Source organism: Nanorana parkeri, unplaced genomic scaffold (genome assembly GCF_000935625.1).
Source record: "Nanorana parkeri isolate BGI_ZX_2015 unplaced genomic scaffold, ASM93562v1 scaffold1558, whole genome shotgun sequence".
NCBI classification, from domain to species: Eukaryota; Metazoa; Chordata; class Amphibia; order Anura; family Dicroglossidae; genus Nanorana; species Nanorana parkeri.
In genome coordinates, this window is record NW_017307826.1 from 174,132 (window position 1) to 187,357 (window position 13,226).

A 13,226-nucleotide genomic window follows, 5' to 3' on the forward strand; every position below is an offset into this window, starting at 1 on the left:
TTATTCTGAGTTGCCCCACTCAAGCGGCGGCCATATTGAGTGGGGCACGTGAGATTAATAACGTGCTGGATTAGTGTGATCCTAGTTCATTTTATTACTTCATTGCTGTGCTGTATGTGTATAGGCCAATGCCTTGGCTGGCGCAGAAAGTTTCAAAAAAATTTTAAATCGATCAAAAAGATTAACGATTAATCGAGAAATTAATCGTTAATTTGCACAGCCCTAATATATATATAAATCTATATCTATCTATAATCTATTAGATATAGATATATATATACACACATATACACATACACACACACGGCCGAGCCAGACGGCTGTGTGAGAGTTGGCGATAATGAAAGGCCAAAAAGGTACTCCGAATGAGAACAGACCGAATTGTTTATGGTAAGCAAGTAGCAGACTGCATGTAAGCAGACAAGAGGTCCAGTATGGTCAATGAAGGAACCAGTTAAGCAGAGACTAAGTCTTACAATGGCCCCTAGGCCCTCCTTTTCAAGGTAATGGAGAGAATAACCAGACCGGAGATGCAAAATTGACTTTAGAATGCTCCAGCCAGACAGTGATTGGGTATCCACAGCAATCCCAAGTTTCCCATATGACCAATTCCTTAAAGAGGAACTCCAGGACTTAATCCTTGAAGTGCAGGGGTAGCCCCCCCTGCAATGGTTAATTTTTTTGACACCATGGAGTACCATAATAAATTAGCTGCTATGAAAAATAACATACCTGCATATGTTCAAAATGTGGTCCTTAGCACTTCCAAGTTCTGAGGTTACATTTCATTGCTAAAGAACTTCTTGCAATTGCGGTACAACGGAGAAAATAGTCAAGCAGTTGCCATTTGGCTGCACAAATCATGCAGTACTAAATCTATAACGTAATTTACAAAACAGACCTAAAAGATCAATGCTAACATTTTTGCTTACAAATTGCACATTGAATAAAAGGCACTACTATAATTAATATCCCCCTAGATTTCTTCCTGAGCCTATCACCAACATTGTAAATTAGTTTTTTAGCCGACATCTAACTAAAAGGGTTTCTAAACCCTCCAGTTTTTTTGCATAGCAAGCAGTAGATATATGCAAAAAGTAAAAAAAAAAAAAACGGTTTTAAAAGCGGTTTAAACTTACCTGCGTCTTTGCTGCGCGCTCCCGTCCAAAAACCCGAAACTGCTCGGGCGGCCGCAAAGCATCTTGGGGCGGGCAGGCGCAGTTCGGATTTTCAGCCGGGAGACGAGGAGAGAGACACAAGGTAAGTCTATAGACGCGTGCACCCGCAGGCAGCCACCGTTCGACAGGAAGTGCCAGCAAGGACAGGAGTCAGCGCTGGATCGGAGACCTGCAGCAGCACTGGAGAGAAGGCTGAAAAGGACAGAAAAGAAGAAGAGGAAGATCGGATTAAGGAGACATTGTTTAGGTAAGTGTTTTACTTAACATTGGGGGGAGGGAAAACATTTTTTTTTACTTTAATGTTAGTTTAAATCAAAAATCATTTTGATGGTGTTGTGTTGTGTGACAATCCCACGGTAGAACCGCGGGTTGTAGTCACCCAGGACTCTCATCCAGGGGGGCTGAGCAGTTCCAGGAAACAAATTATTTTGCTGGGAAAGAACTGGCTTTTCAGTTCTCTCCCTAGAAAACCTGGATTTGGCATGGGATCCTGGAACTGGGAGATTTCAAAGAGAATTGGGAGGGATGAAATCTCCATTCCTGGGTGTTTAATAGTGGCCAGCACCTAATTGCACACCTGTGCACAGCACTTATGGGAAGGGTGCTGGCTAGTGTTCTGGGCTCCAGCTGGGAAGAGGAACAGAGCTGTTTAGGAGTCAGGAGGACTCCACCCAGACGTCAGAGGGGAGCCAGGTGGCTGTGTGTGCTGGAGGCACCTCGAAGACAGCCGAGGAGACAGAGAGCCAGTGACACATGAGGGATGTGTTTAAGAGTGCCACGAGAGGTGGACTGTGGCTCTGTTAACAAATACCCTAATATCCAGGGACTGGGACACAAGGAGTATGTGCAACAACCTGGAGTGGTGAGATTGCCATACCTTCAGTTTTGCTGAAATACAAGCAGACCTTGTATTATCGTTGAAGCTTTGTTTTCTGTTGCTGAAATAAAAGACTGTCCTGTTTATGTTTAAAACGGCTTCAAGACTGTTCCTTAAGCGCTCACCATTTGTGCTAACCACCCCAACGTCACAATGGTTTCTCCTTCTCTCCTCTCCTTGCTAGAAAATCCAGATAACAGGCTACCCCCACACTTTAAGGGTTAAAGGCTAATTTTTGTCTATGTGCAAAAAAGAAATCAAAGTTATACTCAACCGAACCTCACAGCTGACCGCTTGCGACTGCGCCCCCTCCAGCCAGTCTCATCCTCCACAGCAGTGATGGTATGTTGCTAGGTGTCCTCAGATCATGTGTATAGAACATGATTACTTATGGACCTAGACCGCTGCAGTGGAGAGGGAGAGAGGCTTCAGGGAACAGTCTAAGAGCAAGCTGACTCCAAGGATCGGATGAGTACAACACTTTTTTTATTTGTAAACCTAGGCAAAAACGGTTTAAAAAGGAATCTTCCCCAGACTTCTTTCTTTACTTTAAAACAGAGTACAATTGTTAGCACCCAACAGTCAGTGTGGGATGAGATTAACATGGTTTGCGGCTTGGCAGGACATTCTGACTACAATCCAAGACTGAATTTTCAAAATAATCAGGTCTCAAAAGAAGTCAAATCACTCCCACCTCGTGGCTCTTCCAAGGCATAAAAAGTATGTAAAGTAGTAATTCATGCAGAATGCAGGAGCTGTTTGTCTTAGAATTATCAGCAAAGCCACATCTTAACTGCTGTATTGGTAATGAGTGACGTACAAGTAATAAATCATGGCACATACAGAAATATTTGTCATGGCTGAAATCTCTTTGCATAAACAGCAGCCATGACTAACAATGAGAAGAACAAAGGATTTTGGAAAGATTTTCCTTTTGATATTAAGTGAAACAAATCAATAAGACATGACAAATTACCAGTCACTAGCATACCTTTACAATTCCTTAAAGTGCCCACACACAAACTTTAAATTGTTAATAATCCAGGTGTACCCAGGAAAAAAGGAAGTTTTTTTGTTGTTTTATGAATCACTGTTGAATCTTCACTTTAAAATCGAGGAAAGAGGAATTTAACAGATGAATCGGAAGATTTGTTTTGTTTTTAAAAGGATCATAAAGTGTGGTACAATCAAGCAGATTTCATTCTTTGTACAGGAGTTTGTAGAATAAATAATTTATAGATAAGATTGCAATTTTGATGCTCCTTCTGATTATATTTCTGCCTGTAATTTAGATCAAGAAAAACATGGCAAAAAATTGTGTTGACTACTTAAGTCAGCATTTACTGTTGGTATTTATACAGAGCCAACAATTTACGCAGCGCTTTACATAGTTGCACATTCACATCAGTGAATATGACCAAAAATTCCACACGCATTTAAAAACAAAGGAAAGGAAATTGACGAGTATGTGTGCCCAGCAAAACTCCAGCTTCCTAACAAATGTTTTGGCTGTAATACTGGCAGCCATACTGGAATTTTTCATGTTTTCAGTTTTTCTCTTTTTTTTATTTTTATAACAAGCGCCCAAAAGTGCAGAAGTACAAATTTACTACAATGTACATCGACATTTGTGGAAAAAAACAAAAACAAAAAAAAAAACCCTGCACACTATATAGAATGTATTTATCCTCCAGTCGCACACAGTTATTCTTCCTGCCGGTTTGTATGTCACTACCACACAACAATTATGCAGATCAAGAGTAATAATTTCACAAGCTCCATGCTTATCTTGTGTCAGTGACTTCAAGTACTAAAGTCAGAGACCGACAAGCAACTAGAAGGTTGAGAAGATTCTCAGCAATGACAGCAACCATATTTTTGAGTAAAGTTTTGCTTTTTATTTTGACATGTACTGTAATTATATAATTCCATTTTCAGCCAGCAGAGGGTGCTCTGGGTTCCTTGTCCCATGTTTTCCAGACTAATCTTACCACCTTCACTGTAACCTTTTTTTTTTTTTTTAACAAAGCTCAAGAGTGACTTACCACCCTTTCTTGCTGTTCGCACATAGCTCTGTCCAAAGTGAAACCTAGATGGACGTGATCGAGAACCAGGGCTATTTGACAATTTGGGTGGGGAAAACCTCAGCACCTATGCACAAACTGGATGTACACATTTTAACACTAGGAAGCTACAAAAACATTCTACACTCAACCAAAACCAAATAAGGCAAATCTGGAAATTGGCTCTAAATGTACTAGACTTTTAAATAGTATAATACAAAGAGATGCATTTTGCACAGCAAATTCGGAAATTCAGGAAAAATATAAAAATAAACGGCTTTCAATTTTTCAATTGTTATTTGACCACTGTATACAATTCTTTTTTGTGTGTTCTACACACAGTACAACTCCTTTTGTCTAAAGAGTAAGACACCATTTTCTGCTACTACCCCAACACCATTATGTGACAAGATCTGAATCTTGCATGTCTTTCCACAAGGCCAACATAAGCAATATCTGAGCCAGCATTAGCCATCTCCTATCACCATACAGACAGGGCTAAGGACATTGCTCCCTTACCTGCTCTCTTAGCTTCACTGCAGGCAAAACCCATTTCTTCTTTGAGCTCTAGATTTTCATTAGCTATGGTTTCTCCAACAGTCACAAACCTCGCTACAGCCTGGTTCACAGCCTGGCCAACACGTTGAATTGCCTGCAATGTCTTCTCGGATTTCTTTGGTTTTTCTTTGTGGTTTATCAGTGTCGTTATCTAGAAAAAAAGTAAAAGAAAAGAAAAGGTGAATATCAAAAAGTACAATATATTATATACACACACACACACTCACAGTCACACAGTCTTTTTCAGGCACACATTCAGATAAAATTTATCGCAAAATGCTTGAATCTATTACAGACTGGCTTCTTCATAAAGACTCTCTGATTATGAAGCTCTACCATTTTACCCTCCAAATTACCTTGTCCTAAACTAATCCTTAATTGTATCCCCAAATTCTCTTCTTGCCACTAGCAAGTTCTTAAACAAACCTTTGGTTAGTTATCTTGTCCAAAAGTAATCCTTAGTCTAAGCACTTAAGTTTCATTTTGATCCTCTGTGAATCACCACAGCAAACAAACCACCAAAAAATAAACACTGCAATACAGCCTCAGCCAAAGGCATACACTATTCAAAATGCTTTATTTGCAGTTGGTTGGTGGAAATCCCCAAAAATATTGGAGGGGCACAGGTGGTTCACATTTCATCAATGAGGGTTGCATAAAAATTGTATTCAAGGTAGGTCATAAAAAACTTCTAAGCCTAGGCATACAATGAGATTATGCTAAAGTAAAGCACAATTCTTCCCCTGCAAGAAACAGCATCAGCAACAGAATTTCTAAAAACAGAAGTTACAAACATATTTGTGAATATCATGGTGCAAGATCTGTCAGTCATAAACCAATACCTGGCTGAATGCATTGTAGAAGTCCTGAACCATGATATTTATAAAGAAAACATATTTTGTAAATTGTCTGAAGCTTGCATAAAAAGTAAATATGTTGAGCAGAGAAGAAAAAAAAGACAGCAATGTGTTCTGGTGTTATATGAAGAAAACATTTATGCTATCTGCTTTTTTGCACATGCTCCCTCCCAGCAAATTCTAAGCTAAGCCAGGAAGAATGCACATAAGGGGGTGCTAGAAATACTTTTTTTTTTTTTTTTTAAAGTGACACTAAAATTAGGTGTTAAAACCTTAAAATGCATTCAATGTACATTAAAACTATTAAAAATGCAGCTTATTTGTGCATCACTGAGCTGAATATCCTCATCTCTGAATTGGTGCCAGCACTGTCCTTCCTTCTGGAGGGTGGCTACTTTTGTTCTCCATGATGTGTGTTGTAAAGTAGCCACTGTTCCAAAATTACTCCCATGATGGACTACAATCTCGCTAAAAATTAGTAAACTAAACGTGAGCTTGTAGTCTATCATGGGAGCGAGGTTGGAGTGGTGACTACTTTACAACACAAACAGGGACCATGGGTAACAAAAGTAGCCACCCTCCAGTAGGAAGGACAGTGTCGGCACCAATTCAGAGATGATTTGAGGATCCACAGCTGAGTGATACACAAATAAGATGCATTTTTGTTAATAGTTAACATACTTGAATACATTTTAAAGATTCAATTCCTGAGTTTAGTGTCACTAAACAAATCTGTATGCACACAAGTCTATGGATGGCGTGCACTCGCATGCAGACACTGCGGGACAGGAAGTGCCAGCAAGCACAGAGGAGTCAGCGCTGGATCAGAGACCCGCAGCAGCGTTTGTAGAGAAGGCTGAAAAGGACAGGAAAGAAGATCGGTTTAAGAGACATCATTTAAAAGGTAAGTGCTTACAATAACGTGGGGGCGGGGATTTTTTTAATCCTTTAATGTCACTTTAAAGCCACACTGACATTCGTACATGCCCGATGTTCCATATTTACATAAATTGTACTAAATACACATATGTAGCTTAACCTAAAATGAAAGATTTGTACTTTACAACAGTCCCCTCTGATCAGCAAATGAGGACACAAGATATTTTTGATAAAACAAAAAACATTTATGGCCTTCTTTATGGATTAAAAGCCAAGTCAAGATTTAATAGCTGTAAAGAAAATCCATCTCCAGGGGCGATTTCCCATCGCATCCATCCTGGTAATAGGGGTTCAGAGGTGCATGAAGTGATTAAAAAAAAAAAAAAAATCTCTCAATTTTCTGAGAAGAGACACCTTCCAGCACAATGTATTTAGGCAATGGACACACTCCTGACATAACCAAGGTCAGGTGGACCATTAAGAATATATATGTCAAAAATGATTGGTAAAACCTATAATTGTTTTGTGTTCACCATTACTTTTTCTTTATACTGCCTTTTCAAAATATCACATAAAATTGAGATAAGATAAAGGTGTTGTGATCTTTGGTAGTTAAATAAAAAATGTTTAGAGATATCTGTAAAAAAACAGACCATAAAGAAGGGCAACTGAGGAAAAAAGACAGAGGAACTTGGGTTCCAAATAGGGGACAGTTGGGAGGTATGGGAAATCTATCCATGAGCCACAGTAAAAAAAAATTCCCAAATAGAAAAGGGTAAGGCCCCATTCACACTGAGCGACATGAAAATCGCGCAATTTTGAGCGATATTGCGCGACGAGCGATATTGCGCGACTTTTCCTATTGGGCTGTATGCAATCAGGAGCAATATCGCTCGAAAAAAGGGTCATGTAGGAGCGACAAGCTACCAGCGACGAGCTACAAGCGATATTGAGTGATATTGAGCGACAAAGATGTGAACAGCTCCATTGAAATGGATTGGAGAAGCTACATAGAGCGATATAGCGTGGAAATATGAGCGATATCGCTGCAAAAATCGCTCAGTGTGAACGAGGCCTAAAGGTTTAAACTTCAGTGAAATTTGAATTGATGTCTGTGCCTTTTGGCACTGTTACTATTGCCCTTATTCCCAGAAATAAAATAAATAGGTGAGGGAAAAATCCTCCACTGTGGTCACAGAACACTTTCCAAATAATTAAAAGAAAAAAAAAAAAAGGGTTTGGCAAGGGTCAGGATTTAAACATTCATTTTAATCTGATTAATAAAAAACCACTGTATAAAACTTTATTCGACTACATATGTGCACTTCTGTATTTTATCCAGAATCAGGGACTGTCTTCTAGCAATTATAGGAAGGTACTATGGTTTCATGCTTCATTAGAAGTTAGAGGCAATAAAACCTCAACAAAATACGGATCTAAACAAGCTTCCTCTGGAAGACAAAGACTCAGATTAAGGAGCCAACTCTTTCCATCTGACATATATTGCTGTATTTGTAATTGCAGAGTTGAAGCACAGAACATCTATCAGTCCCTTTTATACTTAAGCCTAATCAGCCATTGTGCAGCTAGAAGACAGGAGCAATCATTCCTACTTTCATTGCTAGCAGCTTTGCAAATTTTATTTCTTGATTCACAACACTCTGCGGGGATTCTGGCAAATGCAAAGCTGGAACGCCACTGCTTAGAGTGGTACATGTGACAGTATTAAAAAGGAGAATTATGAGGCGAGTGCTTTTCACTCACCTCATAGTTCTAGCCGACCTGTGACAATGAGACTGACACAGGTCGGCTTAGTAGATCGGGAGGTGAGCGAACACATAACGGCGTTCGCTCACCTCTCGATCCTGTCACGGCTCTCTGCCGTGATAGGGGAGGGGTTGGATCCCCCGCTCCGATTTGCCAGCGCTGACTGGCGGAACGGACAGGGAGGGGGCGGGTACAGCTGGCTCTGCTTCTAGATAGGCAGAGCCAGCTGTCAGTCACGCAGCTGGGCAGATCCAGACATAATTGCGGCGTCTCAGTATACTGCGAGCCACTGCGCCTAGGGTGACGGGAGGACACTAGTTTGTGTCCTCCCGTTACCCTAAGGAGAACTATGGGGAAAAGCCTTAACCCAATAGTTCTCCTTTAAATATGGGTCAAAGTCTGTAAGGGTGCAATCAAAGAGGTGACAAGGTATGGCAGATTTTCTCACTGTAATCAGTATACATATGGTCCAGATGCTTAAAGATTGTAAAGGTGTTCAAAACTTTATATATGGTATATAGAATTACAGATATATTACATTACATACATATATATTACCAGATAGAAGTTAGCTTTAACAGAGTAGAAAATCTGAGAATTGTGCCTGTGGCAGTATTCAGAATATCACTTAACAGACTAAGAAGACCCCAGGACCCTAAAAGGTGAGAGGAAAACTAGAAGGAAGGTTAGCTATAAGTTACAGATAAATGTTATGAATGGAATATAGCCGATGACAGCTTTTATTGATGGCACATTGTACATGTCTAGACAGAATTTTCATGTGCTCAAATCACTAAATACACAATTAAAATCCATTTTATTTTTAGTGTTATACCTGCTGAGACATTTGTAATTCTGTACAGCCAATCTTGTCATTTACACACTTCATTAATTTTATCCCAGGTGAGATCCAGGAATTTTATCTTGAAAGAACAGCATGAGTGAAGTGTAAAATGTGAATTTACACTTACCTCTGTTCTGTCCTTTGAGATCCAGCTCTCCTAAAACTGTGCCTGGAGTGCAGTGATGCCCTCAAGGTTTTTTAATGGAATTAGTAATTTCAATAGAAGTCTACGAGGCTGCCATTGCATTTTTTTAATAGAAATTCTAATGTAGAATGAGAGACATTGAGGCTATATTCACACCATGTCTGGACAAGATCTGGAGCAGATGTGCAAACGCAGTGCAATGAATTTTTTCCACGATTTTGTCACGTCGGGTGCTGGGTTTTTTCTTTTTTAGCTTTAAATGTGCTTTTGTGTGCAGTCCAGTTGCATGCATTTTTGTTGCGTTTCCACGAGTTCCAGTGCAGACCAGAGAAAAATGAGACCAGACTGCGATGGAACGGACTGCGCTGGTGTGAACAGAGCCCATAGGAAATACCATAGGAAAACATTGAGATGCTTTTTTGGTCCGGGAACAAAGTGTTCTGGTCTGGACATAATCCGGACATAGTGTGAACAAACACTCATAGTCAGTCAGACTGTCTGACTTTAGACCCCTTGATATATATTCCAAGTAGTTTCCTAACATTCCCAGCTATTTGTATAAATTAAGGAACGAGACAACAGGGTTTGATGAAGGAAGGAGGACATTCTTCTAAACAGTGAAACTCGTGGTATTTATGTCTGTACTAGAGATGCCTAAATTCATTCAAGATACTTACTTCTAACCAGGGGGCAAAAACCAAGAAGGAAAGTTGGCATTCATGTCTTTTCCAGTTTAATATTATGTCAGTATTTGTGTATGGTGTTTTAAAGGAAGAGATGGAATTATAGTATTGGAAATGCACCACGGTTATTAAATGTTCAGCAAAACCCATATATTTAAACATTTGAAATGGCTGTAATCTCTGGGGAGACTGATCTTCTGATATGGTTTCTAGATGTCCTAGGAATCTCCCCTGATCTTTGTGTAGGATTGATTATCTCATGTAGGTAAGTGGACAGCAATTTAATGAAGGGCAAGATAAGCCAATAATGACTCCAGGAGTGATATTTTCCAGAGGGCTCTAACCCTCCCTAAGTCTCTGTTCACACATCAGCATTTTGATTTCAGTGAGTTTGATTAAAGCTCGACATGTTTGGAGTCTATTTACCCAACATGACCCCATATTTTACAAACAAATTGGGTAATAATAAATGTTTCATAGCACAATAAAAAAGGGAAAACAGATTTTAAAATTTTCTGTACTTTTTTTTCATTATATAGTAAAAAATAAAACAACCCCAGTGGTGATTAAATACCACCAAAAGAAAGCTCTACTTTCCCCCAAAAAATTATTTAAATTTAATTTCAGCACTGCGTTGCATGATGGAATAAATGTCAAAGTATTGAAGCACTAAATACTGAAAAATGGCCTGGAGAGGAAAGGGGTGTAAACACCTCGGTCTTCAAGTAATTAAAAATGAGAGAGAAAGATGCCCAAAGCAAAAAATGCTCAATAACCAAGATCAAGTTGAGTGTGCCTTGACAGGGGTGAAATGGTTTGAATTTGTAAATGTTGGAGCAAACGAGAAATGGTGTAATAAGAAGCAGGCTGTCCCATATAGGGTAATATAGAAATGTCACCAGCACAGTGCTGGTAAAATTTCTATATTATCTGCAACAGGCGGCGCCATCCGCGGTCATTCCAAGCACCCTTCCTCATATTCGGGGCTGTCTGGTAAGGAGTGCAACAAACCTCTCTTCATGTCCCATATAGGGACCTCCAGGAATGACAAAGAGGACGGCCATCTTAAAAAAGAAGTTGCTGAAAGTGAAACACGAACAGCTCTAACTACATTCAAACAATGAAAAGATAACTCCTTGGTATGTACTGGGTCAGACAGAGGGATTGAAGTACGTCCTGGTTACAAGGCCAACTGTATCCCCTAATCCATTAAACTAGTAGTGTAATGCTGTGGATACAAGTTCAAAATGTTCTATAACGGAATGGTCATTAGGTTTAGTTTCTGGTTCGTCAGCCATACACTTAGTTCATATTCCTAGAGTCTGACAAATCACCATGACAGCTATAGTAGGCAACATAGCTGGGCCTGCCATGGAGAATAGGGACTTGGAAAGGGCTTTCAGTTGTTTGTCAGCCTGATCCTTAAACACTGGGGCACTCTTAAACAGCAGGAACAGTCGACAGTACCAGCAGTCTGACACTCCTCAGGCACAAACATATCCAATACGGATTTATTTGTATTCATCAAAAGAGAGCATCTTCATCCGAGTGCTCTGAGGCTGCTACAGCTGCAGGAATGTCAGAAACAGAGTTTGGAGAAATACACTTAGGGCTCCTGTAATTTACGTCCACTATCAAAGAGGTGATTTTGTTCATATAATCTAGCACAGCTGTAAAAAAATTCCTCTATGGATAATGTACAGGAGCGGGTCACACCTGAGGGAGTAAAGGGGAGACTGAGGAGTGTGTGGACTCAAACAGTGGACAATATAGGCTATCGGCATCAGGTCTTTCAGGAGGAACACTTCAAGAAGTGTGGTATGTCCCTTGGCATCCTCGCATCTAATACAGGTGAATCGACTATATTATAAGTGATGACATCAGCAGGGCTTAGAGAGCCAGAGCCGGGGAAGAAGAGGCTGCAGACATATCAGTCTGGATGTCAACACTTCTTAAAACACAATCTTTAGAAAAAACTGAGCTTGTGATGATATTTCCTCCCCCCAACTTCTCCATTGAAATTGATAACACAACTATCCCTCCCTCTCCCCATGCCAAAGTGCTAGGTGTGATTCTGGACTCCGACCTCCCTTTTCTGCTACACAGCCAATCCCTATCAAAATCCTGCTGCCTTCACCTTCGTAACATCTCCAAAATACGCCCCTTCCTAACCAATGAAACCACAGAACTACTCATCCACTGACTTGTTATCTCTCGTCTTGACTACTGCAACTCCCTCCTCTACCTCTACACAGACTATCACCCTTCAGTCTATTATGAATGCTGCTGCTAGACTCATCCACCTAACCAACTGCTCAGCATTTGCAACCCCTCTCTGCTAATCCCTCCACTCGCTTCCAATCACCCACAAGGATAACATTGAAATTATTAACAACCACTTACGAAGCCATCCACGACTCTTGCCCCGGCAATATCTCCAACCTCATCTCAAAGTATCACCCCTAACCATTATCTCCGCTCCTCCTAAGACCGCCTGCTCTCAAGCTCCCTTGTCAACTCCTCCCATGCTCACCTCCAGGACTTCTCTAGAGTCTCTCCCATCCTTTGGAACTCCCTATCCTAACCTGTCCAGCTATGTCCTACTTTGTCTTTAGGAGATCCCTCAAGACTCATCTCTTCAGGGAAATATATCTCACCTCAACCTAACCACTGAACTATCATTTTTTCAAACAATTCCTCCCCACTCAGCTCACGCCTCTTGGAACATGTGTCCGTCCATTTTAGATTGTAAGCTCTCATGGGCGGGGCCTCCTAACCATCTTGTCTTGATTTTTATTTTAACTGTAGTGCCTTCCTTATATTTGCATTTATGATCCAACATACTGCAATGTAACTGAGGCAATGTAATTAAATATACCAAGCTGGACCTATATCAGCTGCAGAAAGCAGTAAGAAATCAGTGGCAGAAAACTCCTGCTGAAAAGAGATAGTCGAGCTTGGGCTTGGCACTGCATTTGGTCATATCTCACAGCACACATGACCACTTAGCCCCTTTGTCCTCATATCGACTTCTGCAGTAACTTGCGGATGGTGCCAAAGACAATAGCAAAAGATAACTTACCAGCACACCATTGTATCTGTCTCAAAAGAACTACCTTTATTGATATTTAAATCATAATATCACAGTTCAACAATTTTAAATTGAACGTCAATAAAGGAGTTTATTTTGAGGAAGATACGATGGAGTGCTGGTAACTTCTCTCACTGCATTTAGTGACGCAGCACTTAATTCATATTAACCCCTTCAGGAAAAAAACAAAGCTGGAAGCAAAATAATAGTGTGCTAAGCTTATTGACACGAACCATAGGTGAAGGGCTGTAAAGCACTCTGCGGTTACAAAACACAATACCATG

The 13,226-nt window shown here is 40.2% G+C and overlaps 1 protein-coding gene across 2 annotated transcripts in view; it reads right to left on the reverse strand.

The window, feature by feature from the left end:
• CTNNAL1 (catenin alpha like 1) overlaps nt 1-13,226 on the reverse strand; it is a 193,054-nt gene that overhangs the window by 97,799 nt on the left and 82,029 nt on the right. For both annotated transcript variants that reach the window (XM_018570566.1, XM_018570567.1), the window contains exon 2: nt 4,638-4,827. In XM_018570566.1, the coding sequence (XP_018426068.1) occupies nt 4,638-4,827 (190 nt within the window). The remainder of the gene's footprint in view (nt 1-4,637; nt 4,828-13,226) is intronic.